Source organism: Gallus gallus, chromosome 25, assembly GCF_016699485.2.
Source record: "Gallus gallus isolate bGalGal1 chromosome 25, bGalGal1.mat.broiler.GRCg7b, whole genome shotgun sequence".
Taxonomy (NCBI): Eukaryota; Metazoa; Chordata; class Aves; order Galliformes; family Phasianidae; genus Gallus; species Gallus gallus.
Genome location: NC_052556.1, coordinates 2,938,087 through 2,965,942, shown reverse-complemented (window position 1 = coordinate 2,965,942; position 27,856 = coordinate 2,938,087). Strand labels below are relative to the sequence as shown.

General features: G+C 59.6%; 6 protein-coding genes across 23 annotated transcripts; 3 read left to right on the top strand and 3 right to left on the bottom strand.

Annotated features, from left to right (window-relative positions):
* Positions 1 to 345: 345 nt before the first annotated feature.
* Positions 346 to 6,350, bottom strand: LOC776719 (V-type proton ATPase catalytic subunit A-like). 4 transcript variants are annotated; one of them, XM_025143435.3, is made up of 14 exons: positions 6,254 to 6,350; positions 6,050 to 6,178; positions 5,279 to 5,493; positions 4,861 to 4,998; positions 4,438 to 4,589; positions 3,704 to 3,866; positions 3,457 to 3,565; positions 3,257 to 3,379; positions 3,059 to 3,173; positions 2,929 to 2,992; positions 2,393 to 2,596; positions 1,916 to 2,010; positions 1,264 to 1,435; positions 346 to 929 (listed from the first exon to the last, which is right to left on the bottom strand). In XM_025143435.3, exons 1-14 carry the CDS (start codon positions 6,333 to 6,335, stop codon positions 837 to 839), a joined length of 1,854 nt encoding a protein of 617 aa, XP_024999203.1. In that variant the 5' UTR covers positions 6,336 to 6,350; the 3' UTR covers positions 346 to 836. The 4 variants fall into 4 exon arrangements, with proteins under 4 accessions (XP_024999203.1, XP_046760013.1, XP_040508357.1 ...); XM_046904057.1 differs by having other exon boundaries at positions 4,861 to 5,024; positions 5,279 to 6,178; XM_040652423.2 differs by lacking the exon at positions 1,264 to 1,435.
* Positions 6,351 to 7,246: 896 nt separating this feature from the next.
* PFDN2 (prefoldin subunit 2) lies at positions 7,247 to 8,615 on the bottom strand. Of its 2 annotated transcripts, none has more exons than XM_004948403.5 (4): positions 8,525 to 8,615; positions 8,359 to 8,447; positions 7,595 to 7,718; positions 7,247 to 7,500 (listed from the first exon to the last, which is right to left on the bottom strand). In XM_004948403.5, exons 1-4 carry the CDS (start codon positions 8,591 to 8,593, stop codon positions 7,327 to 7,329), a joined length of 456 nt encoding a protein of 151 aa, XP_004948460.2. In that variant the 5' UTR covers positions 8,594 to 8,615; the 3' UTR covers positions 7,247 to 7,326. The 2 variants fall into 2 exon arrangements, with proteins under 2 accessions (XP_004948460.2, XP_040508379.1); XM_040652445.2 differs by having other exon boundaries at positions 8,543 to 8,615.
* Positions 8,616 to 8,696: 81 nt separating this feature from the next.
* On the top strand, positions 8,697 to 11,491 carry LOC121106470 (deaminated glutathione amidase-like). 9 transcript variants are annotated; one of them, XM_004948398.4, is made up of 7 exons: positions 8,697 to 8,757; positions 9,702 to 9,767; positions 9,847 to 10,095; positions 10,380 to 10,483; positions 10,565 to 10,698; positions 10,769 to 10,894; positions 10,991 to 11,491. In XM_004948398.4, exons 1-7 carry the CDS (start codon positions 8,750 to 8,752, stop codon positions 11,267 to 11,269), a joined length of 966 nt encoding a protein of 321 aa, XP_004948455.1. In that variant the 5' UTR covers positions 8,697 to 8,749; the 3' UTR covers positions 11,270 to 11,491. The 9 variants fall into 9 exon arrangements, with proteins under 9 accessions (XP_004948455.1, XP_015135502.1, XP_003642753.1 ...); XM_003642703.6 differs by lacking the exon at positions 8,697 to 8,757 and adding an exon at positions 8,827 to 8,855; XM_025143437.3 differs by lacking the exon at positions 8,697 to 8,757 and adding an exon at positions 8,827 to 8,855 and having other exon boundaries at positions 9,665 to 9,767.
* On the bottom strand, positions 11,390 to 19,888 carry LOC121107542 (death effector domain-containing protein). Its single transcript, XM_040652432.2, has 5 exons — positions 17,971 to 19,888; positions 15,673 to 16,017; positions 13,672 to 13,779; positions 12,872 to 13,018; positions 11,390 to 12,777 (listed from the first exon to the last, which is right to left on the bottom strand). Exons 1-5 carry the CDS (start codon positions 18,074 to 18,076, stop codon positions 12,401 to 12,403), a joined length of 1,083 nt encoding a protein of 360 aa, XP_040508366.1. The 5' UTR covers positions 18,077 to 19,888; the 3' UTR covers positions 11,390 to 12,400.
* A 2,302-nt stretch (positions 19,889 to 22,190) lies between these two features.
* Positions 22,191 to 24,259, top strand: S100A10 (S100 calcium binding protein A10). Of its 2 annotated transcripts, none has more exons than NM_205506.3 (3): positions 22,191 to 22,253; positions 23,702 to 23,850; positions 24,060 to 24,259. In NM_205506.3, the coding sequence occupies exons 2-3, from the start codon at positions 23,719 to 23,721 to the stop codon at positions 24,219 to 24,221; spliced, it is 294 nt and encodes a 97-aa protein (NP_990837.1). In that variant the 5' UTR covers positions 22,191 to 22,253; positions 23,702 to 23,718; the 3' UTR covers positions 24,222 to 24,259. The 2 variants fall into 2 exon arrangements, with proteins under 2 accessions (NP_990837.1, XP_024999163.1); XM_025143395.3 differs by having other exon boundaries at positions 23,626 to 23,850.
* Positions 24,260 to 24,668: 409 nt separating this feature from the next.
* THEM4 (thioesterase superfamily member 4) lies at positions 24,669 to 27,630 on the top strand. 5 transcript variants are annotated; one of them, XM_046904063.1, is made up of 6 exons: positions 24,669 to 24,716; positions 26,121 to 26,250; positions 26,640 to 26,808; positions 26,876 to 26,989; positions 27,196 to 27,320; positions 27,495 to 27,630. In XM_046904063.1, exons 1-6 carry the CDS (start codon positions 24,696 to 24,698, stop codon positions 27,545 to 27,547), a joined length of 612 nt encoding a protein of 203 aa, XP_046760019.1. In that variant the 5' UTR covers positions 24,669 to 24,695; the 3' UTR covers positions 27,548 to 27,630. The 5 variants fall into 5 exon arrangements, with proteins under 5 accessions (XP_046760019.1, XP_046760020.1, XP_046760018.1 ...); XM_046904064.1 differs by having other exon boundaries at positions 24,685 to 24,716; positions 26,915 to 26,989; XM_046904062.1 differs by lacking the exon at positions 24,669 to 24,716 and adding an exon at positions 25,058 to 25,390 and having other exon boundaries at positions 26,097 to 26,250; positions 26,915 to 26,989.
* Positions 27,631 to 27,856: the final 226 nt, after the last annotated feature.

The following is a 27,856-nucleotide window of genomic DNA, read 5'->3' as shown; positions in this document are numbered from 1 at the left end:
TGGCTCGGCCCATGCGCCGTCTTTGGAGCTCTCTGCGCATGCTCATTTCTTTGAGCGCACTGCGCATGCGCCTTTTCCTGGTGTGCACTGCGCATGCGCGACCTTTTCGTGCGCCTTAGTGGGGCTGCCGTCGGCGCCGAACATCAGCAGGTGCAGTTTCGTGGTTCGACCACGTGGTGGCAGCAGAGGCCGCGGAAAGAACAACTGCCATGGATTGAGGCCGGCTGGCAGCGCAGAGCCCGGGGAGTCGTTCTATCTTTGATCGCTGAAAGTTGGGAGAGGAGGGGAAAAATAAAGACAAAAAACCGAAATAAACAAAGGAATACTTCTCCAAACTTGTGAATATCTGCTTTAAATGATCAAACTGATGTTGCTTTTAATTTTTGCCAGCATTCATTACATTCTTTCTAAATATTCGCATACCAAGATCCAATTACCAAGCAAATTGAATAATGAAAACGATGCTCCAATACAAAATACTTGTGTATAATGGAAAGGAATGTTGTAGGGAAAGGCAATAGCAGACACAGGTGCTTTAAACCAGTCTGAATTACTCATGAAAGGAACAGGTCACAATGTGGTAAACAAAGAAAGAATTGCTTACTGACATGGGGACAGGCTGGATGTGGCTCTGGGCAGCCTGGTCTGGTGGTTGGCGACCCTGCGCACAGCAGGGGGGTTTAAACCGGGTGGTAATTGTGGTCCTTTGCAACCCAGACCATTCTATGAGGACAAATGGGACCCTGAAGACCAATCCTGATGTCGGTGGGGGGTGATTGGGGTGGGGGTTTATTGGGGTGAGGGGGTTATTGGAGCAGAGGGTCTGGGGGGGACCCTCAGTCCTCCAGGTTGCGGAAGGCCGCCTGCATCTCCTCGTTGAGCTGCGTGAAGGCAGCTGTGATGTTGGCTTCGCCGTCCTTCACCGGGTCCTGGGGGGAGGGAAGGGAGGGGCAGCATCACTGTCACTCTGTGTGTCCCCTGACTCCCTGTGAGTGACCTCTTAACCCGCTATAAACGCCCCCTAACCCTCTGTAAGTGTACTCCCAATTCCCTATAAGTGACCACTATAAGCACCCCCCCTCCGCCACCCTGTAAGTGACCCTCTATAAGGGTCCCCCAACCCTCTACAAGTGACACTTCTGACCCCCTAAAAGTGTCCCACCAAACCTCTATAAGTGACATCCTACAGGTATCCCCCAACCTCCTATAAATGCCCCCTGACACCCTATAAGTGACCCTCCCCCTGCCCCTTCTAATTCCCACCATGAACTTCATGGCACTCAGCCGGTACAGGATGTCCCCGAGGTTCTCACGGATGGCTGCCCAAGTGACACGGCGCTCGCCAGCCCCAGTGGCCTCCACAGCATGTCGGGCAAGCTCATAGAAGGTGATGATGTTGTGCAGCATCCCCACTGTCTTGTAGAAGGGGCAGAACCTGGGGGGCGGTGGGGGGACCCCAAGGGGAAGTGGGGGTGGTGTGCGGGTGTGGGGACATGGAGGTGTCATGGGGACATGGGGACGTGGAGGTGGCATGGGGACATGGATGAGGTATGGGGATGTGGGAACACGGGGATGTGGGTTTGATGTGGGGACAGGGGGATGGCATAGGGTCATGGGGCTGTCCCAGTGGCATGGATGTGGTATGGGGATGTGGGGGGTTACATGAGGACATGGGGATGGCATGGGGATGTGGGGACATGGGCATGTGGAGACAGTATGGGAGTTTGGGGACATGGGCATGTGGAGACAGTATGGGGGTTTGGGGACATCGGGGTGGCATGGGGACATTGAGGTGGCTTGGGGTTGTGGAGGTGGTGTGGATACGTGGGAGTGGTGTGGGGACATGGGAGTGGCATGGGGATGACACGGGAATACTGGGACGTGGGGACAGGTGGGCTACATCGAGCCACGGTACCTGTCGTAGGAGGAGTAGCCATTCTGCTGTAGGAAGTCATCCTTGAGGAGTCTGGCCACCTCCAGTGTCACCTTGTCAGCCTCAGCGAGGGATGCCTGTGAGGAAGGCAACATCCCCGTCCCATAGATCTCATCCCCACACCGCAGATCTCCTCCCCATCCCATTCCATCCCTATCCTCATCCCATCCCCGTCCTATTCCCACCTCATGACACCTCCATCCCTTTCCCACCCCATCCCTGTCCGAATTCCACCCTATACTATCCCATTTCCATCCCATTCCTGTCCCAATTCCATCCCATACCATTCTTACCCAATCTCATCCCCTTCCCAATCCCCATCCCCTTCCCAATCCCATTCCATTCAAATTCCCTTCCCCTCCCCAACTCATCCCCACTCCATCCTAATCCCAATCCCAATCCCCACCCCACTCCCACCCAACCCCATTCCAACCCCAGTCCCACCCCCCACCTCCCCACCTTCCCCACGAGCTGCACAATTTCGGCCAGATCCTCCTCCTCCTGCAGGATCTCCCTGGCACGGGTGCGCAGCGCAGGGAACTCAGGGTGCAGCTGCTCGTAGTGGGGCTCCAGTGCCCGCAAGTACTTGCTGTAACTGATCAGCCAGTTTACCGAGGGGAAGTGCTTGCGCTGTGCCAGCTTCTTGTCCAGACCCCAAAACACCTGTGGGACCGGGGGAGTTGGCATGGGGGTCCATAGGGAATCCATGGGACCCCAAATATGAGATTTGTGGGAATCCCAAATATGGGATCTGTGGGAACCACAAGTATGGGAGCCATGAGGAAAACCAAATCTGCAATCCACATGGAACCCCAGATATGAGAAACATGTGAACCCCAAATATGGGATCCATAGGGACTCCAAACATGAGATCCATGAGGAATCCCAAATACGGGACCCATGAGGAAAACAGAACAGGACATCCATGGGGAACCCCAAATATGGGATCCTTGGAGAACACCAAATATGGGATCTGTGGGCAACTCAAAGCTCACCTGCACGATGCCCAGCGTGGCTGAGGTGACAGGGTCTGAGAAGTCCCCTCCAGGCGGTGACACTCTGTGGGGTGCAGCACATTCAGCGGGATGGGGTGGTCCCATAGCGTCCCCTCCTGGTGACACTCACGCTCCAACGATGCTGACGCTGCCCTCACGGAGGGGGGACCCAAGGCAGCGCGCCCGCCCCGCACGCTCATAGAAGGATGCCAGGCGGGCGCCCAGGTAGGCGGGGTACCCACTGTCTGTAGGGCACGGGGCGGCACAGTGATGCTGGCGCCCATGTCTGGTGACAACAGGATGACGTTGGGGATGCTCAGTTTCTCACCCGCCGGCATCTCAGCCAAGCGCCCGGAAATCTCCCGCAATGCCTCGGCCCAGCGGGAGGTGGAGTCGGCCATCATGCTGACATGGAGCCCCATGTCGCGGAAGTACTCAGACAGCGTGATGCCTACGGTGGAGGTAGGGCACAGGGTGGCACCAGCAGCAGAGCCACTGCTGTCACTGTCATTGTCCCCTGTTGCCTACCAGTGTAGATGGAAGCCTCACGGGCGGCCACTGGCATGTTGGAGGTGTTGGCCACCAGCGTGGTGCGCTTCATGATGCTCTCCGTCCTCCCATCCACCTCCATGGTGAGCTGTGAGAGGCACCATTAGCACCGTTGGTCTCATTGAGCACTGTTTGCTTCATTGGCCCTGTTGGCCCCTCTGATGGCACCACTGTTGGCACCACCTGGCCCGCTGTCCCCTCACCGTCCCCGTGTTTCTGCGCTCACCTCAGGGAAGTCCCGCAGCACCTCAGACATCTCATTGCCGCGCTCCCCGCAGCCCACGTAGACGATGATGTCGCTGTTGGAGTACTTGGACAGGGACTGTGAGATGACGGTTTTGCCACAGCCGAAAGCACCGGGGATGGCTGTGGTGCCACCCTGCACGCACCTGGTGACGGTCCCTTGCATGGCCACTCCCTCTCCACACCCGTTCCCATCCCCAACTCCATCCTGCCCCCACCCGTCCCCATACTGATCTCCATCCCTATTTCATCCCCTCTCTCATCTCTGTCCTCCTTGTCCCCTATCCATTCCCTATTCCCATGCCCATTGCTGTCTATCACCCACCTCTCTTCCCAGCTCAATCCCATATTCCTGTTCCCTCTTCTCACATCCCCCGTCCCATATCCCTATCTCCATCCCTGTCTCGCCACCATTCCGTCCCCACTCCTCTCCCTCATCCCCACTTCTGTCCCATTCTTTACCCCCATCCCCCGATCCCTACCCGCATCCCCTATTCATGTCTCCAGTTCCCACCTGAGTCCATCATCCTCATCCCCCAGTCTCCCCCCACCTATATCCCCACTTTCATCCCCCAATTCCATCCCTATCCCAATCCATATCCCCTTCCTATTCCCCTCCACATTTCATTTCATCCCCATCAAATTTCATTCCAATCTTGTCTTCATCCCCACCCCAATCCCATTCCCATCCCCCTCCCATCCCATCCCAATCCCTACGGGAAAAGAGCATCCAGCACGCGCTGTCCCGTCAGCAGTGGGTGATTTGCTGTCAGCTTCTCCACCACGGGCCGGGTCTGCCGCACCGGCCACACCTGCATCATGGTCAGCTGCTCGGCCACACCCTCGAAGTCCAGCTCCAGCACCACATCCTTGGGGACATTTGGGGACATGTAGGGACAGCAGTGCGTTGGGATGCCACCACCACATTCTTGGGGACATGTGGGGACAGCAGGATGCCACCACACCACCACCACGTCCTCAGAGACATTTGTGGACAGTGGTGCCACAGGATGATACCAGCCCACCACCACCACATCCTCAGGGACGTCTGGGGATGCCATCACTCCACTACCACGCCCTTGGGGATGTTTGGGGACAGTGGCACCATGCAATGCCACCACCACATCAGCCACCCCTTACCGAGACGCTGTAGTGTCCTGGTGGCGCAATGTGAGTGACAGTGCCACGGCTGCGGGGTGGCACCATGATCTTGTGTTGGATGAGTGAGTTCTCTGTCACCGTCCCATAGATGTCCCCACCAGTGACGTGGCTGCCAACCTGGCACGGGGTGACCATGAGGGTAACTGGGTAGAAATGGGATTGGGCAGTCCCTCCAGTGGGAGCAGAAGGGTGTCCCCATGTCCCAACCTGGATGCTCTTGCTGGGGACAAAATCCCCATATCCCCACATCCCACCAGTGACCCTGCATTCCCACCAGAATGCTCTTGCTGGAGTCCTCACCTCCCTCTGTCCCCCTATCCTCATGTCTCACTGATCTCCCCATATCCCCGTGTTCTATTCATGTCCCTGTGTGCCCCCAGTGTTCCCATGTTCTCACCTGGATGCTCTTGCTGGGGACAAAGTCCCAGGTGAGGTGCCGCGGCAGCGCAGGGACGTTGACACCCCGCGGGATGTAGATGCCACCCGTCAGCTGTGCAATGTCCCGCAGCGGGCGCTGGATGCCATCGAAGATGGAGCCCAGGATGCCGGGACCGAGCTCCACCGAGAGCGGCTGACCCGTGCGCAACACCGGGTCCCCCACCCGCAGCCCCGCTGTGTGGGGAGCTCAGGAGAGGGCACATGAAGCAGGAGGGGGACGTGAGACAGGGGATGTGGGGTAGAGGATAGGGATAGGGACACGAGGTGGGGAACATGGGTGACGGGAATAGGGATGTGGGGTGGGGGATGTGAGGATGGGGACAGGATAGGAACCACAGAGACAGGAGATGAGGACAAGAAAACTAGAGGGGACAGAGACACTCAAGGAAGACAGAAGGGGATGGGAGATGGGAACAGGAATGGGGAGAGTGGATGGGATTGGGACAGGTGGGGGACCACAGAGACAAGAAACAGGGACAGAAGAGGGGATGAGGGAACTGGAGGGGACAGAGCCAGACAGAGACAGGACACAGGGACAGGACGGGATGGGAGGACAGAGAGGATGGGGGGACAGGAGGGGACGAGGTCACTGGAGGGATCAGGAGTGAAGAGAGGGGAGAGCACAGGAGGGGACAAGGTCACTCACAGAAACGAACGATGTCACTGAAGGGGTCAGGGGGACAGGAGTCAGGAGGGGACAAGGGAAGGACAGGCATGGCCACAAGGATACAGGTCTCCTCATACACCTGCAGCGTGGCCATGTCTCCCTCCAGGCGGATGATCTCCCCCACCAGCTCTGCATGCCCCACACGCACCAGTTCATACATGGCTGCCCCTGCCATGCGTATGGCCGTCACCACTGCAGGGACATTGCGCCGTCACCCCCTCGTCTGCCCCAAGAGGAGTCACCACTGTCCCCAACACGCAGCCATACCGGGCCCCGAGACACCGTGCACGGCACCCAGCAGGCTCTCCTCCTCAACGTCGGCCATCCGTGTCCCTATGTCCCCCTCCATGGTGGTGGCACTGATGGCATAGCTGGTGGCACCCACATTATATGGGGACAATCACTGCAGGGGACTGGGGCGAACCGGCTGCACCCAGTGTCACTGTGGGTGTGGGCTGTGTACAGTCAACAGCACGTCCCCTCCTGTCCCCACCCCACACCGGCACGCACCAGCACTCACCTGGCTCGTGGAGACAGGGGAGAACCCTGACTGCCACCACTGCTACCCCCATGTCCCCTCCCACTGCTCACCCCGCAATCCCCCATATCCTCAGCGGGGCTGTGCCCCCCCCTACCCCCCACACCAGTGCCAGCCCTGGGGCCACGCATCCCCCCACTGTAACATAAACACGTCCCCATGTCCCCCAGTACCAGCCCATCTGTGTTCCCATGCCATTACCAGCATCCCCATACCTTCTGTTGTCCCCGTGTCCCCCAACATCCCTGTGTCCCCCATACCACCCCCAGCATCTCCATGACCCTGTCTCCCCGTACCCCCCAATGCCAGCCCATGTCTCTGCATCCCTGTGCCATTGTGTGTGCCCAAGGCTCCCAGCATCTCCATGTGCCCCAGTGCCAGCCCTGTCTACACCCCTCACTGAGCTCCCCACATCCCCTCTGCCAAAGGAATACATTTTTGGGAGAGTAACAGCAAAAGAGAGACACGGGAATCCAAGTGACATTGTGGGGACAACGTCCTGGTGGCTTTTTGTCCCCTGTAACCCCAGCAGAAGTAACAGTGCGCCCCTCCCCCACAGCCCAGGACACAGCAGGGACGTGGTGCAGGAAAAGTGGCGGCCGACAACAGTCACAGGTGAACGGGCAGCTCAAGGACGTCTCCAAAGTGCCACTGCTGTCACCGCCCACAGCGCCACCTCCCAGGGCTTGTGCCACCTCCATTACCCCGTAACTAGACAACACTTGTGACCCAAAATCCCCACATCTATTTAACAAAACCAGTAAACGAGGGGAAGGAGAGTAGGTGACAGCAGGGGACAACGCTAGGACACAAGGACGCCAGCGGCGCCTCCCTTGCCCCCCTCGGTGCCATCCTTGGGGGGCTGCCGGGGGTCGTCCTCGCCCACCAGGCGGATGTTGTGCTTCTCACGGAACTCATTCAGTTCGCGGCCCTTGCTCTGCAGCTGCTGGCTCAGCGTCTCGATGATTTTGCTGATCTTGGAGGAGAAAAGGGGAGAAGAGTTTTAGGGCAGTTGGGGAGGGGAGGGGGGCATCTGTGGGCGAGGGGGGGGAGGTCTGGCCAGGAGTCACCTGCTCGCGGTTGCCCTCCAGTGCGGGCAGCACCTCCTTGACAGTGCGCTCTACCAGGATGCCGCCCACCATGCGGTAACACTTCCGTGTGGGGTCCACCTCCCGCAGCGTCTCAATCACCAGGCTGTTGGGCAGGGGGGGGCCCTGTCACCCCCACGTCATCCTGCATCACTCCCGGTGTCAACCCAGCATCTCTCCTTTTGTCACTGCGTCACTCTTGGTGTCACCCCCCACCTTTCTTCAGTGTTCCTCCTCATCCCAGGAGTCCCCCCCATGCACCTTCACTGCCACCCCTGTGCCTTCCACTCCCCCACTGTCACTCCTATACCCAACAATACACCCTCCACATTCTTCCACATTCTTCCAGAGTCACCCCCATACCCAATGCCCCCCCCACACCATCACTGTCCCCCTCATATCCCCAAGTGCCCCCCAGTAGTGTCCTCACCCTGGTGTCTCCCACATCCCATGTGACATCTCCAGCGTCCCCCCTTCCCCCACCACACACCCATTTGTGTCCCCTCCATGTCCCCACCCCCTTACAGTGTCCTCCACACGTCCCTAGGCAGCACTCTCAGACTCCATGTGCCTACCCCAGTGACACCCACACCCCCGGGGTTCCCCCTATCCCAGCGCTTCCCCCATTCACTGTTACCCTCCCCATATCCTCGTGCCCCCACCATGTCTCCGTGCCCGCCCATCCCCCCATACTCCCACCCCCCTTGTCCCGTTACCCTCTCGTGTCCCTCTGCCCTCCCCCCCACCCGTGCTCGTTGAGCTCCAACTCCAGCTCCGCCGCCTTGGAGGCCAGGCCGCGCTGCTCCTGCCGCAAACGGTTGAACCGAGCCACCACCTGCGTGCACAACCGCGGGGATGTCATCACGAGATCCCGAGGCCCTCCTTCATCCGTCCCCAAGCCCCGCCCTGCACCTGCTCCGCCGTCAGCACCTTCCCGCCAGGCCCCGCCGCCGCGGGCCGCCCCTTCACGCTGTCCGCCATCTTCCCCCCTCCGCTTTGCGCCTCTTCCGGCGCACATCGGAAACTGGGAGGGCTCTTTTCCGGCGCAGACCTACGCCGCGATGGCGCACTTCCGGTGCATACCGGAAACAACCTGGGCGCCATCTTAGCAAAGGTCAAGCCTGGTAGCGGTGCTGTATGGTGAGGTAGTGTTAGCTGCCATCTTGGTTGTGGGCAGCGGTGTCGGGGACTTTGCCCATTGCCCCTGTCACCGCCTCCCGCTTCGGTGCTGCCGGCGCGACATGTACGGGCCAAGGGGGCAGTCTGAGGGGGTCCTGTTGGCAGTTCGAAGGTGTTGGTGGGGTTCTAAGGGCAGTCTGGGAGTGCCGGGGGCAGTTTGAGGGGGGATCCTGGGCCAGTTTGGAGGCCTGAGGGAAGTTTGGAGTAGTATGTGGGGTCCTTGAGGCAGTTTGGGATTCTAAGGGCCGTTTGAAATGTGCTGGGGGCAGTTTGGTGGCGCTGGGGGCAATTTTGGGGGGTGTTGGAGGTGGCTTGGGGGTGCTGGGGGCAGCTTGGAGGGTCCTAGGGCAAACTGGGGGTGCTAGGGACAACTGTGGAAAAGGTCAGAATGTGAGGAGGGGTCTGGGGCACTTTGGGGCATCCCAGGGGCAGTTTTTTGGGGAGGGTTGGGGGTAATATGGAGGGGTCCTATGAGCAATGTGGGGCAGCTTGTGGGTGGGTTGGGGTTGGGGGCAGGCTGGGGGACTCTAGAGGCAAATCGTGGTGGTCCTGGGACAGTTTGGGGTGGTTGGGGTATGAGGAGGGGTATGGGGGAGCTTTGAGGCACAGTGGGGAGGGGGTCCTGGGGCTGCCTGGGTGCTGTTAGGTGTTCAAAGAAGCAGTATGGGGCTGCTTGGGGGCAGCCTGGGGGTCCTGGGGACAAACTGGGGGGCTACCTGAGGGCAGTTTGTGGTTTGGAGGCATTCTGGAGGTCTTGGGAGCAATTTGGGAGGGGTGCTAGGAGCAATATGGAGCAGCTTGGGGTGGGTTGAGGGTTTAGAGGCAGCCTGAGAATCCTGGGGACAAACCGGGGGTGTCCTGGGACGGTTCCAGCTTTGAAGAGGGGCTCACTCTGTGCCCCCCTACCCAGGCTGAGTGCAGTGCTCCGGCTCCCACTGCACCGCTTTTGCGCAGGCCCCCGGAGCCCCCTGGGCAGGTATTCACATATGGGTGGCAGTGGGCGGGGACACAACCGCGGTGACCCCGACCCCAGGGCTGACCGCACTGTGTCACAGCCACCAAGCCATGGCGGCATCCCTGGGACCGAAGCCGCTGGTGGCCGTGGGCCAGGTGACCTCCACTCCTGACAAGGAGCAGAACTTCTCTGGCTGCGCAGCACTGGTGCGGGCGGCAGCACGGCGGGGTGCGTGCCTCGTCTTCCTCCCCGAAGGCTTCGACTACATCGGCCGTGACTCCGCGCAAACGCTGAGCCTGGCTGAGAGCCTGGACGGTGACCTGATGGTGCGCTACTCCACGCTGGCCAGGTAATGGTGCCATGGGGATGCCCAGGGTGGCACCACTCATCCCGGTGACACTGCTTGTTCTGATGGCACTGCTCATCCCAGTGATGATGCTCATCCTAGTGGCACTGTTTGTCCTGGTGACAACGCTCTTCTCAGTGACAGCACTTGCTCAGTGGCACCACTCGTCCTGGTGACGTTGCTTGTCCTGGTGGCACAACTCGCACCAGTGGCATTTCTTGTCCCAGTGACAATGCTTGTCCTGGTGGCATCACTTTTTTCCAGTGACACCACGTTGCTCCTCACAGGGACTGTGGTGTGTGGCTGTCCCTGGGTGGTTTCCACGAGCGCAGGGCAGACTGGCCGAGCACGCAGCGCATCTACAACTGCCATGTGCTGCTGGACCCCACAGGTGAGCACCCCCCCGGCCCTGCCCCATTGAGGGGTCCTCTGGCACGTCCCCCCGCTCCCGGTGCTCCCTTGTTGCTCGCAGGGCGCTTGGCAGCAGCCTACAGGAAGACCCACCTGTGTGACGTGGAGCTGGAGGGCCGTGTCACCATGAAGGAGAGCAGCTTCACCAACCCCGGCACCGAAATCGTGCCCCCCATCAGCACTCCGGCAGGAATGGTACGGGGTGCCCATTCCCCGTCCTCACCCCAAGCCATGTCTGTCCTGATGTCCCCTTGTCCCTGACCAGCTTGGACTTTCCATCTGCTACGATCTGCGCTTCCCTGAAATCTCGTTGGCTCTGCGACACGCCGGTGCTGAGATCCTCACCTACCCCTCAGCATTCACCTTCCCCACAGGCTCTGCACACTGGGAGGTGAGCGTTAACTGCAACCCAACCCCCCAATAAAAAAAATCACCTCTTTTTCACCCTGTTTCTGGGACGACCCTCATCTTCACTGTGTCCCCACAGGTGCTGCTGCGGGCACGTGCCATCGAGACCCAGTGCTATGTGGTGGCGGCAGCGCAGACAGGTCGGAACCATGAGGGTCGTGTGTCCTATGGCCACACGCTGGTGGCAGATCCCTGGGGGGCAGTGGTGGCACAGTGCAGTGAGGGACCCGGGCTCTGTTACGCTGAAATTGACCTCGAGTACCTGCGCCGCGTGCGCCGTGAGATCCCAGTGCAGAGTCACCGCCGTGCCGACCTTTATGGGACTGTGGGGCTGCAGGCAGCACTCTCAGTCCCATAGCAACCCACAGCTGGGCTGGATCCTCTGTTTGTCCCCCAACACATGGGCGTGAACACACGTCTGGGGCTTTGTGGCATTCCCTGTGCTGGGGTTGTCAGTGGAGAGGCAAAGGAAAGAGCCTTGCACTGCTGTAGATGTTTATTTCAAGAAAACCGAAAGCTACACAGGGAATATGACTGTTATATTGAAGTTTTAAAAAATACAGAAGTCACAGAAATTACACCACGTTGTGCCAAAGTTGGCTGTCACCTGGGGGGGGTGAGGGGGGTGGAGAAGTGCCACACATCCCCCTCCCCAGCTGTGGGGTCAGTGCCCACCTCACAGGGGGACAGCTCGTGGAGGAGAAAACCACAAAATTGGGAATGGAGAGGGGAACATTCCTCTCCATCTCCCCAGGACCTTCTGAAGGGGGACAGCAGAGGCAACAGGCCCCCTAGGACACAGCCTTGGGGCCAACTCCCCCCTCCCAGCTTGTCCCAGCTCATCCCAGCTGCAATAGGAGGACAGGACAGGCAGAGATCTCATGTGTCCCTCAGCACTGGTTCCTCCTCCCACCCCCCCAGACCCCATAGGGAGGGGGACACAAAGGCACATGGTCCTGGGGACAGCGTGGGGACACCACTGGAGCTGCTCCTGAGGACCCCAGAGAGGAGGCAGTGGGGGGGGGGGGGGGGGGGGGGGGTCGGGGCTCCAGCATCGGGGACAACAGGGCCACCCCACTGCCAGGCCCACAGGGACACTGACAAAAGGGCAGGAGAAGGGCACAGCCACCCCACAACTCCCAGTACAACCCCACCCTGTCCCAGCATCCCTCTGGCCATTGCTGACCCACCCCAGGTGGATTTTTTTTTTTTTTTTTTTTTTTTTTTTTTTTTTTTTTACTTTTTTTGGGTTGGTTTTTTTTTCTTTTAATGGATACAAAACAAAAGAGAAAAAGAAAACAAAGCAAGAGAGAAGGTGACAGGACAGAAGGGTGAGAGAACACATAAGCCTCCGGTGCTCCCTGCAGCAAACCGGGTCCACAGCTCAGCACCCGGTGGGAGTCCAGCAGGGCTTTAAATCTTTCCTTTTAGAAAAAAAAAAAAAAAAGACAGGGGAAAAAAAAAAAAAGATCTTGGATCCCACCGGGCGTCAGGGGGCCGTCTGCAGCATCAAGTTCCTCAGGAGTTTCTGGCGCCCAACCTCGTAATCCTCCTCATCCACATTGACCAGCAGTTTGATGGCTTCGTGCCCCACGGCTTGCTTGAGCGAGTCCGTGATGAAGACGCCCTTGAGGGCCTCCAGCAAAGAGCCGTTGATGTAATCGCGCCAGAACGCGTCGAGGTAGGTGAGCTCTGAGAATTTTATGTCACAGATGATGGAGCCCAGGTCCCGGGACTTCAGGATGGTGTTGGCTTGGTTGAAGCGCTCGAACTGGCGCTCCAGCGGGTCCTGCTTGTTGGAGAAGACGTTGCCCTGGAGCGCCGTCTCGTGCTGGCAGTACTCGGCTCGGACTCGCAAGCGGATGTCTGTGGGGAGTGGGGGCACTCAGCATGCTGTCCCCATTCTCCTGGGAGTGTCGAGACCCCCCTCTGATCCCCACCAACCCCCCACAGATCTTACCACACGTCTGCTTCTCCTTGGGGTCTGGAGTCACCGACTTCCTGCGCTTGCGCTGGCTGCTGAGGAGGGCCCTGCCGCGGCCGGGCCTCTTGGTGCAGATCTGCGGCCCCGCCGAGGAACAGCAGACCATGGGGTGCTGGGGAGGCACTGCCCAGAGGACAAACAGGTGAGGAGCCGGGACTGGGGGGCAGCTCAGAGCAGGGACCCAGAGCTGTGTGCTGCCCCCGCGGTGCCCAAACCTGGGGCTGGGGGCTTTGCTCCTTCCACAGCCCATAGAGTTGCAGACCAAGGGCAGCCCCAAAAGCACCTCCCCCACAGGGAGCAGAAGAGCCCCCCCCAAATCTGTGGAAATCTTTTGGTGCGTTCTTAAGCGTTGATTTCATCCTAGGGTGAACCTGGAGTATGGCCTGACTGCAGCTGCTCCCCAAAATGGGAAGGGACACCAAAATCCTCGTTTGGTTATTCCCCGGTCGCTCAAGGTGACACTTGGGCACTGGTAAAACTTGCTATCAGCACCAGGTAGTACCCAGCCTGCATCACTGGGATGAGGTGACAGTGATAGATGGGGAAAGGCACCACTAATGTGAAGGGACACAGTCACACCAGGGCCAGATTCTGCTGGGACAGTGCTGCGGAGAACCTGTGTGTGAGCTAAGGATTGGATTGGGGGTGGTTCTCAGGTGGGTATGGCCCTTTTGTTATCAGTGCCACAGTTCACATACCAGCTTCTGCCCCATTATCAGGGAAACAGGGGAATTCAGACACAGATCCCAGTGCATTCCCAAGGCCCAGGTCCTCACCTGATTTGTGGGGGTGGCCGAGGCTATGTTCTGCAGTGCTGTGAGCCCGCGGCGTCACGTAGCGGATGGAGGTCTCCTCCAAGTACTTGTCTACCAGGTCCGGACACACTGCCAGAGAGGGGAGCGGGGTGGGGGGGATTGTCTCATTAGGATTCACCTACAGACAGCAGCAGGCAGCAGCACAAAGCGTTGCACACACAGATCCCCCTGATGATTTCCATTGATGACTTCCCATAGGTGATTTCCCCACGGCATCCTTCTTAAGCCCAAGAACTTCACGACCATTTCCTTTCCAAAACAAAGCAGAACAAACAAACAAACAAACAAAAAAAACCAAAATACCACCCCCAAAGTTGCAGCCATGCAGTTCCCAGCCCCAGCAGTGACACTCATGGTCCCCCTGACACCCCACTGCAAAAAGCTGTTCCTCAGATAACACTCTTGGGAAATAAATTCATTTTAGAGCTCAGAAATAACACTGTGCTGTGTGGGAAAGGCTGTCTGTGTCCCTTTCCACAGCTACCAGCACAGCCCAGGCTCAGCATGGACCACTCTGACACCGTCAGTCCCCAGGACAGCCCCATGCCAATGCCCCTGCCTACACCTCCAAGCTGGAATAGCAGATAGTGTTATCTGCATGACTTTGTTATCTGTATGAGTTCAGAGCAGAGCTCTGAAGCAGCGGGATGTGCGCAGCCAGGGCTCCAAGGTCAGGCTGCTAAGGAGAAGCAGCTGCGAGCGAATATGGTGGGGGAAGTGAGACCACAGCTCCCATCCTTCCCTCAGCTCTGAGCTAACTCAGGGCTGAGGTTTTGCTCCTCTGCAGAGAAACAACTACAAAAGAGGAACAAAGAGATGAGACCGCAGTGAAGCACAGCTGTGGAAAGAGGCAGGAACCCGAGCAGCACTTCCTCCAACCCATCAATCTGTTCTCCCTCGATGCAAAGTGCACTGTAAACCTCGTTCAGATGCAGCTCTTGGCACCAATTTTCTGAACTATTCAGGGGCATTTCTTAAGCTGCTGTCATTCAAATGCGGCTGGACAGGATCTCACACCTCCGCGATCTCTGTCTCCTGATGCAGCTCTCCAGCACAGGACAGATGCCATTGCCAAGACGGCATCTGTCCTGTGCTGCCCTGGGTTAAAGGATTTGTCGTGGCCTCTGTGCTCCTCTGTCAGCCCCACGCATCTCACCCCAAAAACAGGGAAGGTTTCATGCCCGCCCATAGTTGTGTTCACCACTTTCCCAAGCACAGGCATCGCAGTTGCGAGCAGAAAGCAGAGACTCAGCAGCCCAGAACTGCCAAGGAAGCACAATTATCCTCATTTCATAAGAAAAAATGCAAATTTCTGAGGTTGGAGCCTGCCAAAGCGGCCACCTCACCACTCCTGCAACAAGTGGAACAAAGTGAGCTCCTCCACCTCTGGGTGAGGTTCCCCAAATAGTGAATTGGAACAGAGCTGGGCCTACAGCTCGATGAGTGACCAAAATCCAACCAGTTTACCCCAGTCTGACTGGCCTAGTAACGCTGCTCAGGTCTGCATCCAGAGAGAAAGCTGGCTGCTGAATGGGAGAGGTTGGGGCACTCTGCTCAAAAAGCATGTCCTCTTGGAACACCCCATGACGTGCTGCATAGCAGCGGGCTTGGGGAGGACATCGGTCACCTCTGGAGCCTCATGTCCCTTCTGAGAAGGCAAACATGCTGCCCTTGGAGCTCCTCCTTGCCCTACCCAAAGGCCACTTGAAGGCGTCTCCCCAAAAACAGGGCCTTTGGGCCAGAAGCTTTCTCCCTAAAGCCCCAGAGAGTCTCAGTGGAGGAGAAAGAGGAGAATCTTAGAACCATGGGATCACAGCACAGTTGGGTGGGAAGGGATCCTATATATTACAGAACCATGGAATCACTCCATTCTCTGGAGTTGGAAGGCATCTCAAAGACCACAGAATCACAGGACGCTGCCACCACCCCCGTTTGGCCACAGTCTAATGACCGAGCACTCACCAGCCCGTCGCCTCTTGAGGGTGACGTACGGCAGCAGGTCGTGGCGCGTGATGATCCGCAGCAGCTGCAGCACCTGCCTGAAGTTGGTCTCATCACAGCGGCCCTGCCGCTCCAGCGCCAGCAAGAAGTCCCTGCCACTGCGGATCATGCCCCGCTCATAGTCATCTATGACGTCCACGAAGAGGAAGGAGAGGACGCGCACATCGCGGTGCGTCAGGTGAGTGCCCACGATGTCGAACATGCGGTGCAGGCTGTACAGCCCGTGCTCACGGTCGCCCTGCTCCTCGGGCCAGGCCTGCGCACGACTGCGTTTCAGGGCTGCCATCTCTGCCCAGCACGTGGTTCCTGCAAGACAAAAAGAGGCCACCGGGTGAACACAGTTCCTCTTGTTCTCTCTCTGTGAAAATCCCACTCTTGGATCCTCCAAGTTGAGTTTCCCCATCCAGGGTTGTCCCCACCGCTGTGCCACTCCGCTGTGCCTCAGTGTAACCCCCAAATCTCAGCCATGCATCCCCTCCTCTGCTGGGATCCCAAACCAGAGCCCAGGGTAATAGCCCCAAACCACGCGGTCCCATTACAGTGGGCTCCGAATCCTTGAGGCACCACCACCAGTGGGACACACACAACACCGGCTGCAGCCCCGGTGTCCCTCCTGTCACAGCCGGCACGCCCCATCCTGCTTAGCTCCAGGCCCTGTCAGGCCTGCACCAGGCTCTCCCTCCCCATCCTGGCAGGTCTGTGGCCAGGGAAGCCCCAGGATGGGTGACTTTACCTAATCCAAGGCCACTCCACCTTTGGGTTTTGTTCTTTGCCATTTATCAGCATGGTCACCCCAAGATTCATCTAAACATGAAATCATGCTGGGGACAAAGCTGAATTTTCACAGCCAAAACAGCCAATGAAATGAATCCTCAAACTGCTCCTGGAGCACTCCTGGCACTCCCCACCAGCCACAAGCACCAAAACTTCACCTAAGCGATTCCCTATGGGAGGGGCGGACTGCTTGCTGCTCGGCAGAGCACAGACGTGGGGCTCCAAGCCATGCGATGGCACCCCAACACTTTAGGATGTATTGCTGCACAGTCCAGCCTCTCCGCACAGGGCAGCCACACACTAATTGTGGCACGGCTGCACTCTGAGGTGTGTCCTCATGAGCTCCATGCTCCCAAGGGCAGCTCTCCACACAGGAGTCAGGATCCCGGGTTGAATCCCTGCTGCAGAGAGGCAGGATGAGAAGTGCATGCAGTGACAGCCGCTGCAAAACTGCCTCTGATGCAGCACTGACTGCTCCCATCAGGAAGAGAACATCATGCAACTTCCCCCCCCGGGTTGGTCTCACCCCACAGTGCCCCAAAGGTTCCTGATAGACACAGACAGAAAAGGGGCAGGAAATCCAAATCTACCACTGAGCTCCTGTGCAGCCTGGTGGCTCCCAGAGAGACAAGATTCCTCCAAGCTTTGCAAAACCTTTGAGTGCAGAGGTTATGAAGCTGTCACAAACTCTAATTGGTGTTTTCGCTGTTTCACTGCTGCTGTTGGGTTTTGCAACCTGACCTATAAATACTCTGGCACTGGGAAGCAGGCACAGGTGAGCTGCAGCTCTCTATGAAATCCTGCCTAGAAACGCCAAGCTTGTTTCAGCCCACACCTCCCCTCCTGGCAGGGAAGGCACAAACCTCGGTCCACGCAAAAACTGGGGAGGGGGAAGTGCCCAAATCCCAAGCAGCTTCAGCAGCAATCCCATTCTCCTGATTTGTTTCTGGGACTTCGTTTTTAGAGCAAACTTCAAACCGTTCCCTGGGAATCACTCGTTTTTCTGCTGCTGGGGTCGGGAAGGGCCGAATTGTTTCAAAGCCAAAGCCGAAATTAAGCAGATGCTGTCTTTGGGTTATTTAACACCGGTCACCTGGGAAATGCATCGCATTTCTTTTTCCAGAAAAAGAAAAAAAGTGGTTCTATGTCACACTGCTTAGACTGAAGGAGGAGAGATTCAGCAGAAAAAGCCTCATTCTGAGTGGGGAGTCCCAAGGGGCAGCTCCTTACAGCTGCCCCACCCAAAACCGCAGTGTGTTGTCACATTTGTTTTCAAACCAGGAATTCTAGGAGCCACGACTTGGAAGAGATCCCTCCCTGCCTCCCCTCCCACCTCACACCCACAGGACAGGCATCCGGGGCTGCAAGAAACCTCAAATCCTCCCAAGGAGAGGTGCCCAGCAGTGAGGCCTGAGACAGCTTCTGGGGGGCAGCAACTCGAGGTCACCTCTCAGCAAAGAGGTGTGGGGTCTCAGTTCCACGCACCTCTGCTGCTTTGGGGATGGTTCACCCCACGGAGCCACTTGGGGAGCAAACAGATGTGCATGCTGCACGCCGATGTTGTCCCCAGGAACCGGCCCACACACACCATGCAGGCAGAAGGAGGCTGTCAAGCATGGAAGATCATTAAAATAATTTGTGGTGAACAGGAAAAACAAGCTCCTGGTGCCTACAATGCACTCTGCAGTCGCTCACCCCAAGCCTGGCTTGTCCATCCTCTTGTTCACCCCGCGGATTTCAGGGAAGTTAATGCCCTGCCACAAAAACCACCTCTCAGCACTGTAGCCTTGCAAAAGTCATGCAGGGAAAAGCAATAAAAATCAGTTCCCCAAAGGAGTTTTGCTGGAGGTAATACCACAGCATCACAGCTTCCTGTGTCTCATCATGGTGGCACTGCGAGCGGAGGCGAATGGGAACAGCTGGCAGGGCATGTGGATGGGGTCGGAGCTGCTCCTCCCTGCGAGGTGCAGACACCTTTGGAAGATCTGTGGCTGGAAACAAAGCGGGCTGCCCCCAGCTCCCAGCTCTGCCTGCCCCAAAGCAACCCAGCAGCCCATTCCTGCATGTGTCCAACGTTGCACTGCCCCAAACAGCAGCAGGAGGGCAGGCAGTGAGCTGGCAAAGCAGCTCCAGGATAATGCCTGTCAATGAGGATCCCAGATTGGATGGGACCCACAGGGGGTCAACTCCAAGGTTCAACTCCGAATGGAATTAGGAAAACGCAGACAATCACAGCTCCTGATAAACCAAGCGGAGAGGAGACCGAGTCACGGCCACTCTCTCTGTGGGTTTTCTCACCTCTACCCCACAGCATTCTGCATCCACATCAGGAGAGCGAGCCTAAGCCTATCTGCGGGTCTTTAAATGATCCCAAAACCACAGCTCCAAAACTACAGCAAGCAGAATGGGTCCCAGCCCCACGCAGAACTGCAGTCACACCGCCCTCACTGCGAGTGTTACTGGAGGGCCACCAAAACCACAGCCCCACTCCAGGTCACAGGGCTCGCTGTCAGCATCACTGCTTGGGGAAGAACTGATTTTAGATTGTTTTACTGTAATTAAATCCCCCTAAGCATAAGCAGTGATGCGAGGAATGCTGGAGAAGTGACAGCCATAGGATTTCACGCACTGCTGCAGCACAGGGCTGCTGGGACTACACAACGTCACAGTGCTCCGTGTGTCCCCAGGATGGGAACAGACCCCCACAGCAAAGCAGACCCTGAGGGAGGGACCAATGCTTAAGGTGAGGCCAGGCCTGAGGGAGGGAAGGACCTCAAAGGAGAGGCACTAAAGGCTCAGCATGGCATGCATGACCATAGCACAGAGCAGAAGGGGTGGAACCACTTGGAACTGACATGGGCAAAGTCTGGGACAGCTGACATCTGGAAGGCACAGCCCCTGCACACGCAGTCATTTCAGGCAGAATTGAAACCAGAACCACGTGGAAAGAACCAGAACATTCACTTTTTTAACCCCCTTTTTGGGGGGGGGGGAACGAAGCCCCACGAGCACACAGTGGCATGCAACAGCTTCAGCCATGGAAACCCGAGCTGGAGCTAGAACCTGGCTCACATCCAGGCACCTCAAACTGACCAATTCTGGCATTTCTATCAGCAAAAACACAATGGGTCTGGAGGAGCCTCTTCCAGGCTTCTCCCACCCTCCCCAAACTTCACACCCAGACCCACAGCCACAGGTGCCCAATGTCAAGGACCAAGAAAAGAATCTTCTGGACAGGACGTGACACCCAACACCATCATTCTGTGCAGCTGAGGGATGGGTGACTCATGGGCTCATTAAGAAATTAAACCCGTGCACGAAAACCAACCTTAATGAGGAGCTCCTCTGCTCTGCGTGTATCTGCTCCGATGTGAATCCAAGCACGGATCTCTCTGAAGTCCCCTATCCCCTTTTCTCCCAGATTTCTTCAACACAGTGCCCCAGCAGGGTCACCTATAGCCCTACAGCGTGGCTCACGTATGGCTCTTGTCACAGGAAGCCACACTTCCAGCGTTGGTGGCCCTCTCGCCACGGTGGACTTTCCAGAAGCCACCAAACAGTCTTTTTGTATTTTTTTAAGCAACTCCAACACCCAAACTTTTTTTTTTTCTTTTTCTTTTTTTTAAATCCGTACTTCACTCTATAATAATTTATTGATGTCCTGTATCAACCCTGTGCTCCTCACGCTGCTCCTTCGAACACCTTCTCAATCCCAAATCCCCATTCCTCCCTCAGCAGCACAACCAAGTGAGGGGCAGGCAGCTTTAAACCTGTTTGTTCCCCAAGAGCTCCTCCAGAAAATTGGTTTTGCTCACAAAATTTGCAAACCCCCTCCCCCCCCCCAAAAAAAAGAAGAAGAGGAAAAAAAAGGTCAACAAAAGGGATTCCGAAGGGGACTACAGGCCTAGAGCCAGGCTCACGCCGTCCCCACAGCCCTCAATGCCCTCCTCCGGCGCCCTTCTACCTGCAGAGGGGCCCCCTCGAGAACTCAGCCCTAAAAGAGAGCTCTGCGCCTCCCTAACAGCGACCCCCAGGCACCCCAACGGGGCTGAGCGGCGTCCGCAGACCCACTACGTCTAACCTCGTCCCGCCCTGTACCTCAGTTTCACCCCGAGGCCTCAGCCCCTCCCACAGACCCCGCGGCCGCCTCACGACGCAGCTCCGAGGGCCGGGCCCCGTTAGGCCCCCATCCCCCGGGCACCCGGCCGACGCTTCTCGAGCGCTGCCTCCCACCGCAACAGGGCTGTGCTGAGCGGAGAGGCGGCCCAGGTAACGCCGAGGCTCCCCCTAGGCCGCCCCCGCCATGCCCAGCCCCGCGCTCCCTCCCCTCACGGCCGGGCCTCGCTCGGCGCCGCCATGTTGGCTCCGTCCGCTCCTCTCCCCGCTTGCAGGCGGCTGACGGAGCGACGTCACTTCCGGCGCGACGTCACATCCCTGTCTCCCCTCCCTCCTCAATCCCCGCCCACATCCGGGCCACGCTCATCTCGCTGCCTTCAGGCCCATAGGGACAGACGGGCAACGCGGAGCCATATTGGATGAGGGCAAGCGGGCGGGCACATCCGGAGCACGGGGCGTTGACTTCATCGCTATTTCAGAGCATTGTGGTGCTGCCGCCATATTGGGTGAGGGCAGAAGGGGGTGTGAGGAGGCGCCGCCATCTTGAGTGGGGACAGAGGAACAGAGAGGGGACAGCGAAGGGATAGGAGGGGATCACGGGGGTAACGGGAGGGGAGAGTCTTAGTTTTGGGGGAGGCCTTTGGGGTATGGGGGTGAGATGTGGGAAATGGGGGACCATTTGGGGTAGGGGATAGGCAAGGGGTGGCCCTGGGGGTAGGGTGGGGGCTGAGAACTGGGAGGGCACCACAGGGGCCCCATCTCACTTCAGGGCCTTATTTATTGGGGGGGTTAGGGCAACCCCCCAGTAATTAGCTCTTCTAATTGCCCCACGCGCTGCGTGGGCAGCTGATGGCAGAGTGCCTGCTGGGTGCTGCCAGGCACCAGGTGCAATTAGCGGTAACGAAGGGCACGTGCAGCCTCACTGGGGAAAGAAGCTGTCCCCAAAGAGATTGGCACTGTTCTCAGTGGTGTCACTGTCCCCAGGGGTGGCCCTGCCCCAAAGAGAGCCATGTTCCCCTGTGCAGCCCTGTCCCTGTGCGTGACTGTCCCTACAGGTGACCCTGTCCCCAGGTGTGGTCCTGTCCTCAAAGATGGCTCTGCACACAAGTGTGGCCGAGTCCCCAGAGACAGCCACGTCTCCAAGTGTAGCTCTGTCCCCAAAAAGGGTGGCCATGTCCCCAAAGAAAGCCATGTCCCTAAGTACGTTCCTGTCCCCAAAGGTGTCTTTGACCCAAAGGATGGCTCTCTCCCCAAGAGTGGCCACAGCCTCTGAGGTGGTCCTGTCTCCACGTGTGGCCCTGTCCCCAGGGTTAGGGCCACATCCCTGAGCTGGGCCCCTAAGTGTGGCCCTAACCCTGGGGATGGCCCTGTACCCAAAGGTGGCCTTGTCCCCAAGGATAGTTCTGTCCAGAGGTGTCCCCTTCCCCAGTGCTGTTCCCATCCCCAGGACTGCCATGAGGAGCGACGTGCGTTCAAGTGACACACTGGGGGGGCCGGGCAGGAAGGGGTTAAGGCGGAGCGCTGCGGGCGGGAGTGACTGAGTCAGCCCCGGGCCCCCCCCCGGGGTCCCCCCCCCCCGGGGCTGTCCCGCCCCCTCCGTGCCTATCCCGGGCGGTGCCACCACTCCGCAGTGCCCCGATCTGCGCCGCGCGGTGAGTACCGACACCCCCCCCCCCCCGGACCGACGGGGTCTCCCTGGCCCTACATCCCCCAGTGCGCCTCCCCATAGGACCCCCACCTCATTTGGGCCCCCCCTCCCTTGGAACCCAGACCCCCAAGGCATTGACCCACCTTGGGTGAGGACCCCCTCTTATAGAGGACCTCCCTACACATTTAGAGAGGACCCCCATTCATAGAGGATACCCCCATCCCGCCCCCTCCATAGGAGTAACCCTACTCCATCATAATCTCCATCCAGACAGCGGGGGGTCCCATCCTGCACCCCCTCTTAGAAAGGCCCGGCTCTCTCCCTCCCCCGCCCCCCATCACCCCATAAAGTTTGGGGTCCCCCTCATTCCCTCGCCCTTCACTCCATAAACTCTGAGGGCTCTTCATGCCCCGCACATCGCCTCATCAAGTTTGCCTCCCCCCCATACGCTCTTCCATCACCCCATAAACTTTAGGATCCCCCCCGAGATGCTGCAGCTTTTTTTTTTTTGGGGGGGGGGGGGGGGGGAAGGGAGTTCGATGCAAAGGGTGGGACTCCCCCATTATTTTCCCCTTGGGCTGGGACCCCCTCCCCATTTTTCCCCTTTTCTCTCCCCCCATTATTTTCCCCTTTGCACGCACAGAGGAGTGGTCCCCAAAATTAAACTGTGTTCCCCCCCCTCCCCAAAGCACCAAAGCTGAGCCGGAGGGACACCCCAATGCCTCACCCCTAGGGTGGAGTCTCCCTTCCTGAAATGGAGTCGGGGGGGCATAGGGGGGAGCAGCTTTGGGATGTGCCCCCCTCCCCACGGTTGTGGGGAATCCAGGAGGGGCCCCACCCTGGGAGGAGGCACCATGACTCAGTGTGCCCAGGGCGGGGGGGTCCCGAGGGTGTCCCATAGGGAAGACCGGGGCGGGGCGGGGCGGGGCGGGGCGGGGCGGGGTGGGGGGGGGGTCAGAGGAGGGACACCGCAGCACATCGCGCTCCGCCCCGGCCCCGCCTCGCGGCCGTTGCCCGGAGCTGAGTCACCGCGATGGGACAGAGGGCGCGGGGCGGGTGCTGAGCCCCACACACCCCACAGAGACCCTCCAGAGCCTCACGCCCCACAGAGACGCTCAGGAGCCCCACAAATCCCCTCTGACCCTGCGTCCCCCCGAACCCCATGCACCCCACATAGACCTGCAGGCCCCACGGAGCTCTTCCAGCCCCATAGACCCCACTAAACAGACTCCAATGAGACCCAGAGACCCCACTGCACCCTTCCAACTCTGCAGACCCCACTGGACCCCTCTGATCCCACTGGACCTCACACACCTTTTGACCCCACAGGCCTCACTGACTCACATAGGTCCCACTGTACCCTTCTGACCCCACAGACCCCACTGAGATCCTCTGACCTCACAGGACCCTGGTAGCCCCCACGGACCCCACTAAGCCATTCTGACCCCACAGACCCCACAGCCGCCACCATGCCGTCCCAGATGGAGCACGCCATGGAGACGCTGATGTTCACCTTCCACAAATACGCGGGTGACAAGAACTACCTGAGCAAGGAGGACCTGCGTGCGCTGATGGAGAAGGAGTTCCCCGGATTCCTGGAGGTGAGGGGTTGGACTGTGGGGTCACACCCACCCCACAGCCCTATAACTGCTGGATTCCTTGAGGTGGTAGGGGACAGAACAGGGTCACACCTACCCCATGGTCATAAAACCTGTTGGGGGGGGGGGCGTGGGGGGGGGCACAGCGGGGTCACACCTACCCCGCTGCCCTATAAGCACACCGTGAGGCACTGACCTGCTTCTGCCCCCAGAACCAGCGCGACCCTATGGCGCTGGATAAGATCATGAAGGACCTGGACCAGTGCCGGGATGGCAAAGTGGGCTTCCAGAGCTTCTTCTCACTGGTGGCTGGACTGACCATCGCCTGCAATGACTACTTCGTGGTGCACATGAAGCAGAAGGGGCGGAAGTGAGAGAAGGCCCCGCAGCCCCAATAAAGTGTTTTATATGACTCTGCTGTGGCCTCTGCCTTGGGGTGGGTCCCCTCAGGTCCTCATCACTAGGGGGTTCCCATTCCCCATATCCCTATCAGCACCAAGTCCCCATCACCACGGGGTTCTCATCCCTAAAGCCCTTTCACTGTGGGGCTCCCGGCCCCATATCCCCGTCCCTGTGGGGTCCCCATCACCCCATGTCCACACCTTTGTGCTTCCATCATTATGGGATCCCTGTTTCCATGTCCCTGCGGTCCCCATCACCGTGCAGTCCTCTCATTCTTGTCCCCATCGTTCTGGGGTGCCCATCTTTGTGTCCCAGTCCCCCCATCCCTGTCGCTGCGAGGTCCCCGTCCCCATATCCTCCCCGTGGGGTTCCCATCTCCACGTCCCCATCAACGCAGGCTCACCTGAGGAGCCTACAGGGGCCGCTTGGGGGCAGTATGGCGCTGTATGGAGGCTGCGCGAGTCTCCGTAAGGACTGCGCGGCGGTACAGGGCGGCGTGGGCCCGTGCAGTGGTTTATAGGGAGCTGTGGGGCTGTATGGGGATCTGCAGCGTTCCGTAGGGGATGTGTAGGGTGGCACAGGGCGGTGTAAAGGAGCCCATCGGGGGCCCTGGGGGCAGCGCGGGGCTGAACGGGGCTCCGTGGCGTCTCATAGAGTTCGGTGCCGTGCGGGGCTGTACGGTGCTCCACGGAGGCTCTGCGGGGCCCTACGGGGTTCTGTGGGGCCCTACGGGGCCCTGAGGGTCCCCGCGCGCCCTGCGGGGCGGGGCCGAACCCCGCGCTCCCCGGAAGCGGCCCTAACGGCGGCTCCGCCCCCACCGCCGCCCGCGGGCGCCTCCAGCGCTGTGACGGCGTCGCGGTTCGCAGCACCGCGGTAGGGGCGGGGCGGGGCGGGGGGCGCCGGGGGCGCAGCGGCGCGCGGAGATCTCCGACCTCGGGGCCCGGCGCGTCGTCGTGACGTCATCGCGGCGCGACAGCGGCGAGGAGCGGGGTCACGCGGGGGCGGAGTGACGTCAGCGCCGGAGTGACGTCGTCGCGGGAGTTGCGTCATCTCGGTGACGTCACCTCGCGCCATGTGGCGGAGCTGCGGGGCGGGGGCGCGCGCGGCGGTGGCCCACGGGTTGGGCCGCGCCCCCCCCACGGTGAGTGCGGGGCGGGGGGACATCAGAGGGACGCGGGGACAGACGGCTTGGTGGCGTCGGGCAGCGGCACGGGGGGACATCGGGTGGGGAAACGGGGACACGGAGCGGGGACGCGGGGACATGGGGTGAGCGCGTGGGGACATGGAGCAGTGACACGGGGACAGCGTGGGGCGGGACATGAGGACATCAGGAGGCAACACGGAGATGCCAGGCAGTGACATGGGGACACGGGGCGGTGACACGGGGATATTGCTTGGTGACATGAGGACATTGGCTGATGACATGGGGACGAGGGGAGGAGACAGAGGGACATGGGGCAGTGACATGGGGGTAGGGGGTGGGGACACGAGGACACAGGGCACTCCAGGGCGGTGACAGGCCCAGGCACGCTGCGGGTGTTGTGACATGTGGGGGTGACATGGCATAAATGTCCCAGCCCTGGGAACCTGGTGACACAAGAGGGCCGCTGATGGGAGGCAGGGGTGGGAGGGGACAGAGAGGGCTGGGACCGGTGATCCAAACCCTAAATGTCCCCAGTGGTGACAGTGTCCCACAGCTGCGCCACCAAAGCCCCGGTGTCACCACCGCTGTCCCTGTCCCCACACCACATGGTGCCACCGCAGCCCCACATCCCACCGCCACGACCGACTGTGTCCCCACCGCCCCGCTGACCCCATCCCCTGTGTGCTGCTGTGTGTCCCCGCAGGCGCTGTGCTCGGTGTCCCCGCAGGACTTGGCTGTCCCCAACACCGGGTGGAGCGCGGCCATGTGTGAGCAGTTCCAGCGTCTGCTGCGCCGCGCTGCCGACGGCTCCTGGCGCCGCATCCCCTCCTACCGCCGTGGCCTCGACTACCTCCCAGGTGACCACGATTGTCCTTTGTGCTGTGTCACCCGCGCCATGTCGTCAGCGCTGTGTCATCGATGCAGTGGCACCGACACCGTGTCACCAACGTGGTGTCACCCGCACCACGCCAACAGCAATGTCACCAACACTGTGACGCTGACAACGTCACCCACACTGCCACCAACGCAGTGTCACCCGCACTGTGTCAACCACAGTGTCACCAACACCATGACACTGTCGTGGTGTCGCTGCGTCACCAATGCAGTGTCAGCCACACCGCGTCACCCATGCCACGTCACTGACACTGCGTTACCCGCACTGCATCGTCCACATTGTGTCACCAACGCTGTGTTACCCCCACCGCGTCACCCACATTGCGTCACCAACACCGTGTCCCGTTGGCAGAGGTGGTGCAGATGGCGGTGGGGGTGGTGACGAGGCCAGGGCCGCGGCTGTTCCTGCGCAGCGTGGATGAGGAGGGCGCTGGCTTTGAGTATGCCATCTTCCTGCACGCCTCTGGACATCGCACGCAGTGCCTGTGCCAGCTGGGACCCTACCTGGAGGGCCACCACGGGTAGGTGAGGCCGCGTCCCCATCCCCGTCCTCGCCCCTGTCCCCGTGTGCTCACCGTGTCCCCACAGCTTCGCGCACGGTGGTGCCATCGCCACCCTCATTGACAGCACAGTGGGGACGTGCGCGCTGGCAGTGGCCAAAGCCTCGGTGATGACGGCCAAGCTGAGCATCAGCTACCTGGCGTGAGTGTCACTGCATGGGGACATCGCTCCACAGTGTCCCCATGCTGCGGGGGATGCTGCGTCATTGTCCCCCCTCCCTGTCCTCATCCCCGTCCCCATCCCTGTCCTTGTCCCCATCCCTGGCTGTCCTTACCCCACTCCTCTTTCTGCCGCCGTCCCCATCTCTGTTCCCAGCCCCACGCCGTTGTCCCCTCCTTGTCCTTCAGCCCCGTGCCAGTGGGTGCCGTGGTGGTGGCCGACAGCCGCATGGAGCGGCACGAGGGACGCAAGATCTTCCTGTCCTGCCACGTGCGTGACACCAAACGGGACACGCTGTACGCCGAGGCCACCGGTGAGGACATGTGGTGCTGCGGGGACGGGGCTGGGGACACTGAGACCATCCCACAGAACTGTGCCTCTGGGTGACACGGGGGCTCCCCACAGCACGTGGCACTTCGCAGGGGGCACTGCGACCCCACCGCCACGTCGTCACACGGTGTCACCATCACTGCTCTTTCTCTTCCAGCACTCTTCATCCAGGTGGAGGACACCAAGCCCCCCCCGGCCGCCTCTCTCTAGTGGTGACGCTGTAACGCTGGAGGGGGGTGGCAGCGGGGCGTCCCTGTGTCACCTCCTGGGATCAGAGCCTGGCACTGCAGTGACATCGGTGTCCTGTGGTGCTTTTTTGGGGTTCCGCTGCGCCTGGGGGTGGCGTCCCCATGGGGTCTGTCCCCGTCCTCATTCCCATCCCTGTCCCTATTCCCATTTTAGTCCCCTGTCCCCGTCCCCGTCCCCATTCCCACCACCCTCTCTGCCTTTGTCCCATCTCTGTCCCCAGCTCCAGCCCCGTCCCCGCGCGCGGCAGGAAGGGACGCGGTGAGGGGGAGG

Excerpts from the sequence above, each read along its gene's own strand:
- THEM4 (XM_015280017.4), top strand. The coding sequence starts at position 25,322 with ATGTGGCGGAGCTGCGGGGCGGGGGCGCGCGCGGCGGTGGCCCACGGG. Across the intron at positions 25,391-26,096 it reads TGGGCCGCGCCCCCCCCACG|GCGCTGTGCTCGGTGTCCCC; the intron begins GTGAGTGCGGGG and ends GTGTCCCCGCAG. Across the intron at positions 27,321-27,494 it reads GCTGTACGCCGAGGCCACCG|CACTCTTCATCCAGGTGGAG; the intron begins GTGAGGACATGT and ends TTTCTCTTCCAG.
- LOC121107542 (XM_040652432.2), bottom strand. The coding sequence starts at position 18,076 with ATGGTGTGTGTGGGCCGGTTCCTGGGGACAACATCGGCGTGCAGCATG. Across the intron at positions 13,780-15,672 it reads CCTCAAGAGGCGACGGGCTG|TGTGTCCGGACCTGGTAGAC; the intron begins GTGAGTGCTCGG and ends CCTCTCTGGCAG. Across the intron at positions 12,778-12,871 it reads CAAGGAGAAGCAGACGTGTG|ACATCCGCTTGCGAGTCCGA; the intron begins GTAAGATCTGTG and ends CACTCCCCACAG.
- S100A10 (NM_205506.3), top strand. The coding sequence starts at position 23,719 with ATGCCGTCCCAGATGGAGCACGCCATGGAGACGCTGATGTTCACCTTC. Across the intron at positions 23,851-24,059 it reads AGTTCCCCGGATTCCTGGAG|AACCAGCGCGACCCTATGGC; the intron begins GTGAGGGGTTGG and ends TTCTGCCCCCAG.
- LOC776719 (XM_025143435.3), bottom strand. The coding sequence starts at position 6,335 with ATGGAGGGGGACATAGGGACACGGATGGCCGACGTTGAGGAGGAGAGC. Across the intron at positions 3,380-3,456 it reads TGAGGCTTCCATCTACACTG|GCATCACGCTGTCTGAGTAC; the intron begins GTAGGCAACAGG and ends CCTCCACCGTAG. Across the intron at positions 3,174-3,256 it reads CTTGGCTGAGATGCCGGCGG|ACAGTGGGTACCCCGCCTAC; the intron begins GTGAGAAACTGA and ends CGTGCCCTACAG.
- LOC121106470 (XM_025143436.3), top strand. The coding sequence starts at position 8,854 with ATGTACGGGCCAAGGGGGCAGTCTGAGGGGGTCCTGTTGGCAGTTCGA. Across the intron at positions 10,096-10,379 it reads CGCTACTCCACGCTGGCCAG|GGACTGTGGTGTGTGGCTGT; the intron begins GTAATGGTGCCA and ends TGCTCCTCACAG. Across the intron at positions 10,699-10,768 it reads TCAGCACTCCGGCAGGAATG|CTTGGACTTTCCATCTGCTA; the intron begins GTACGGGGTGCC and ends GTCCCTGACCAG.
- PFDN2 (XM_004948403.5), bottom strand. The coding sequence starts at position 8,593 with ATGGCGGACAGCGTGAAGGGGCGGCCCGCGGCGGCGGGGCCTGGCGGG. Across the intron at positions 8,448-8,524 it reads AGGTGCTGACGGCGGAGCAG|GTGGTGGCTCGGTTCAACCG; the intron begins GTGCAGGGCGGG and ends TTGTGCACGCAG. Across the intron at positions 7,501-7,594 it reads TGGAGGGCAACCGCGAGCAG|ATCAGCAAAATCATCGAGAC; the intron begins GTGACTCCTGGC and ends TTCTCCTCCAAG.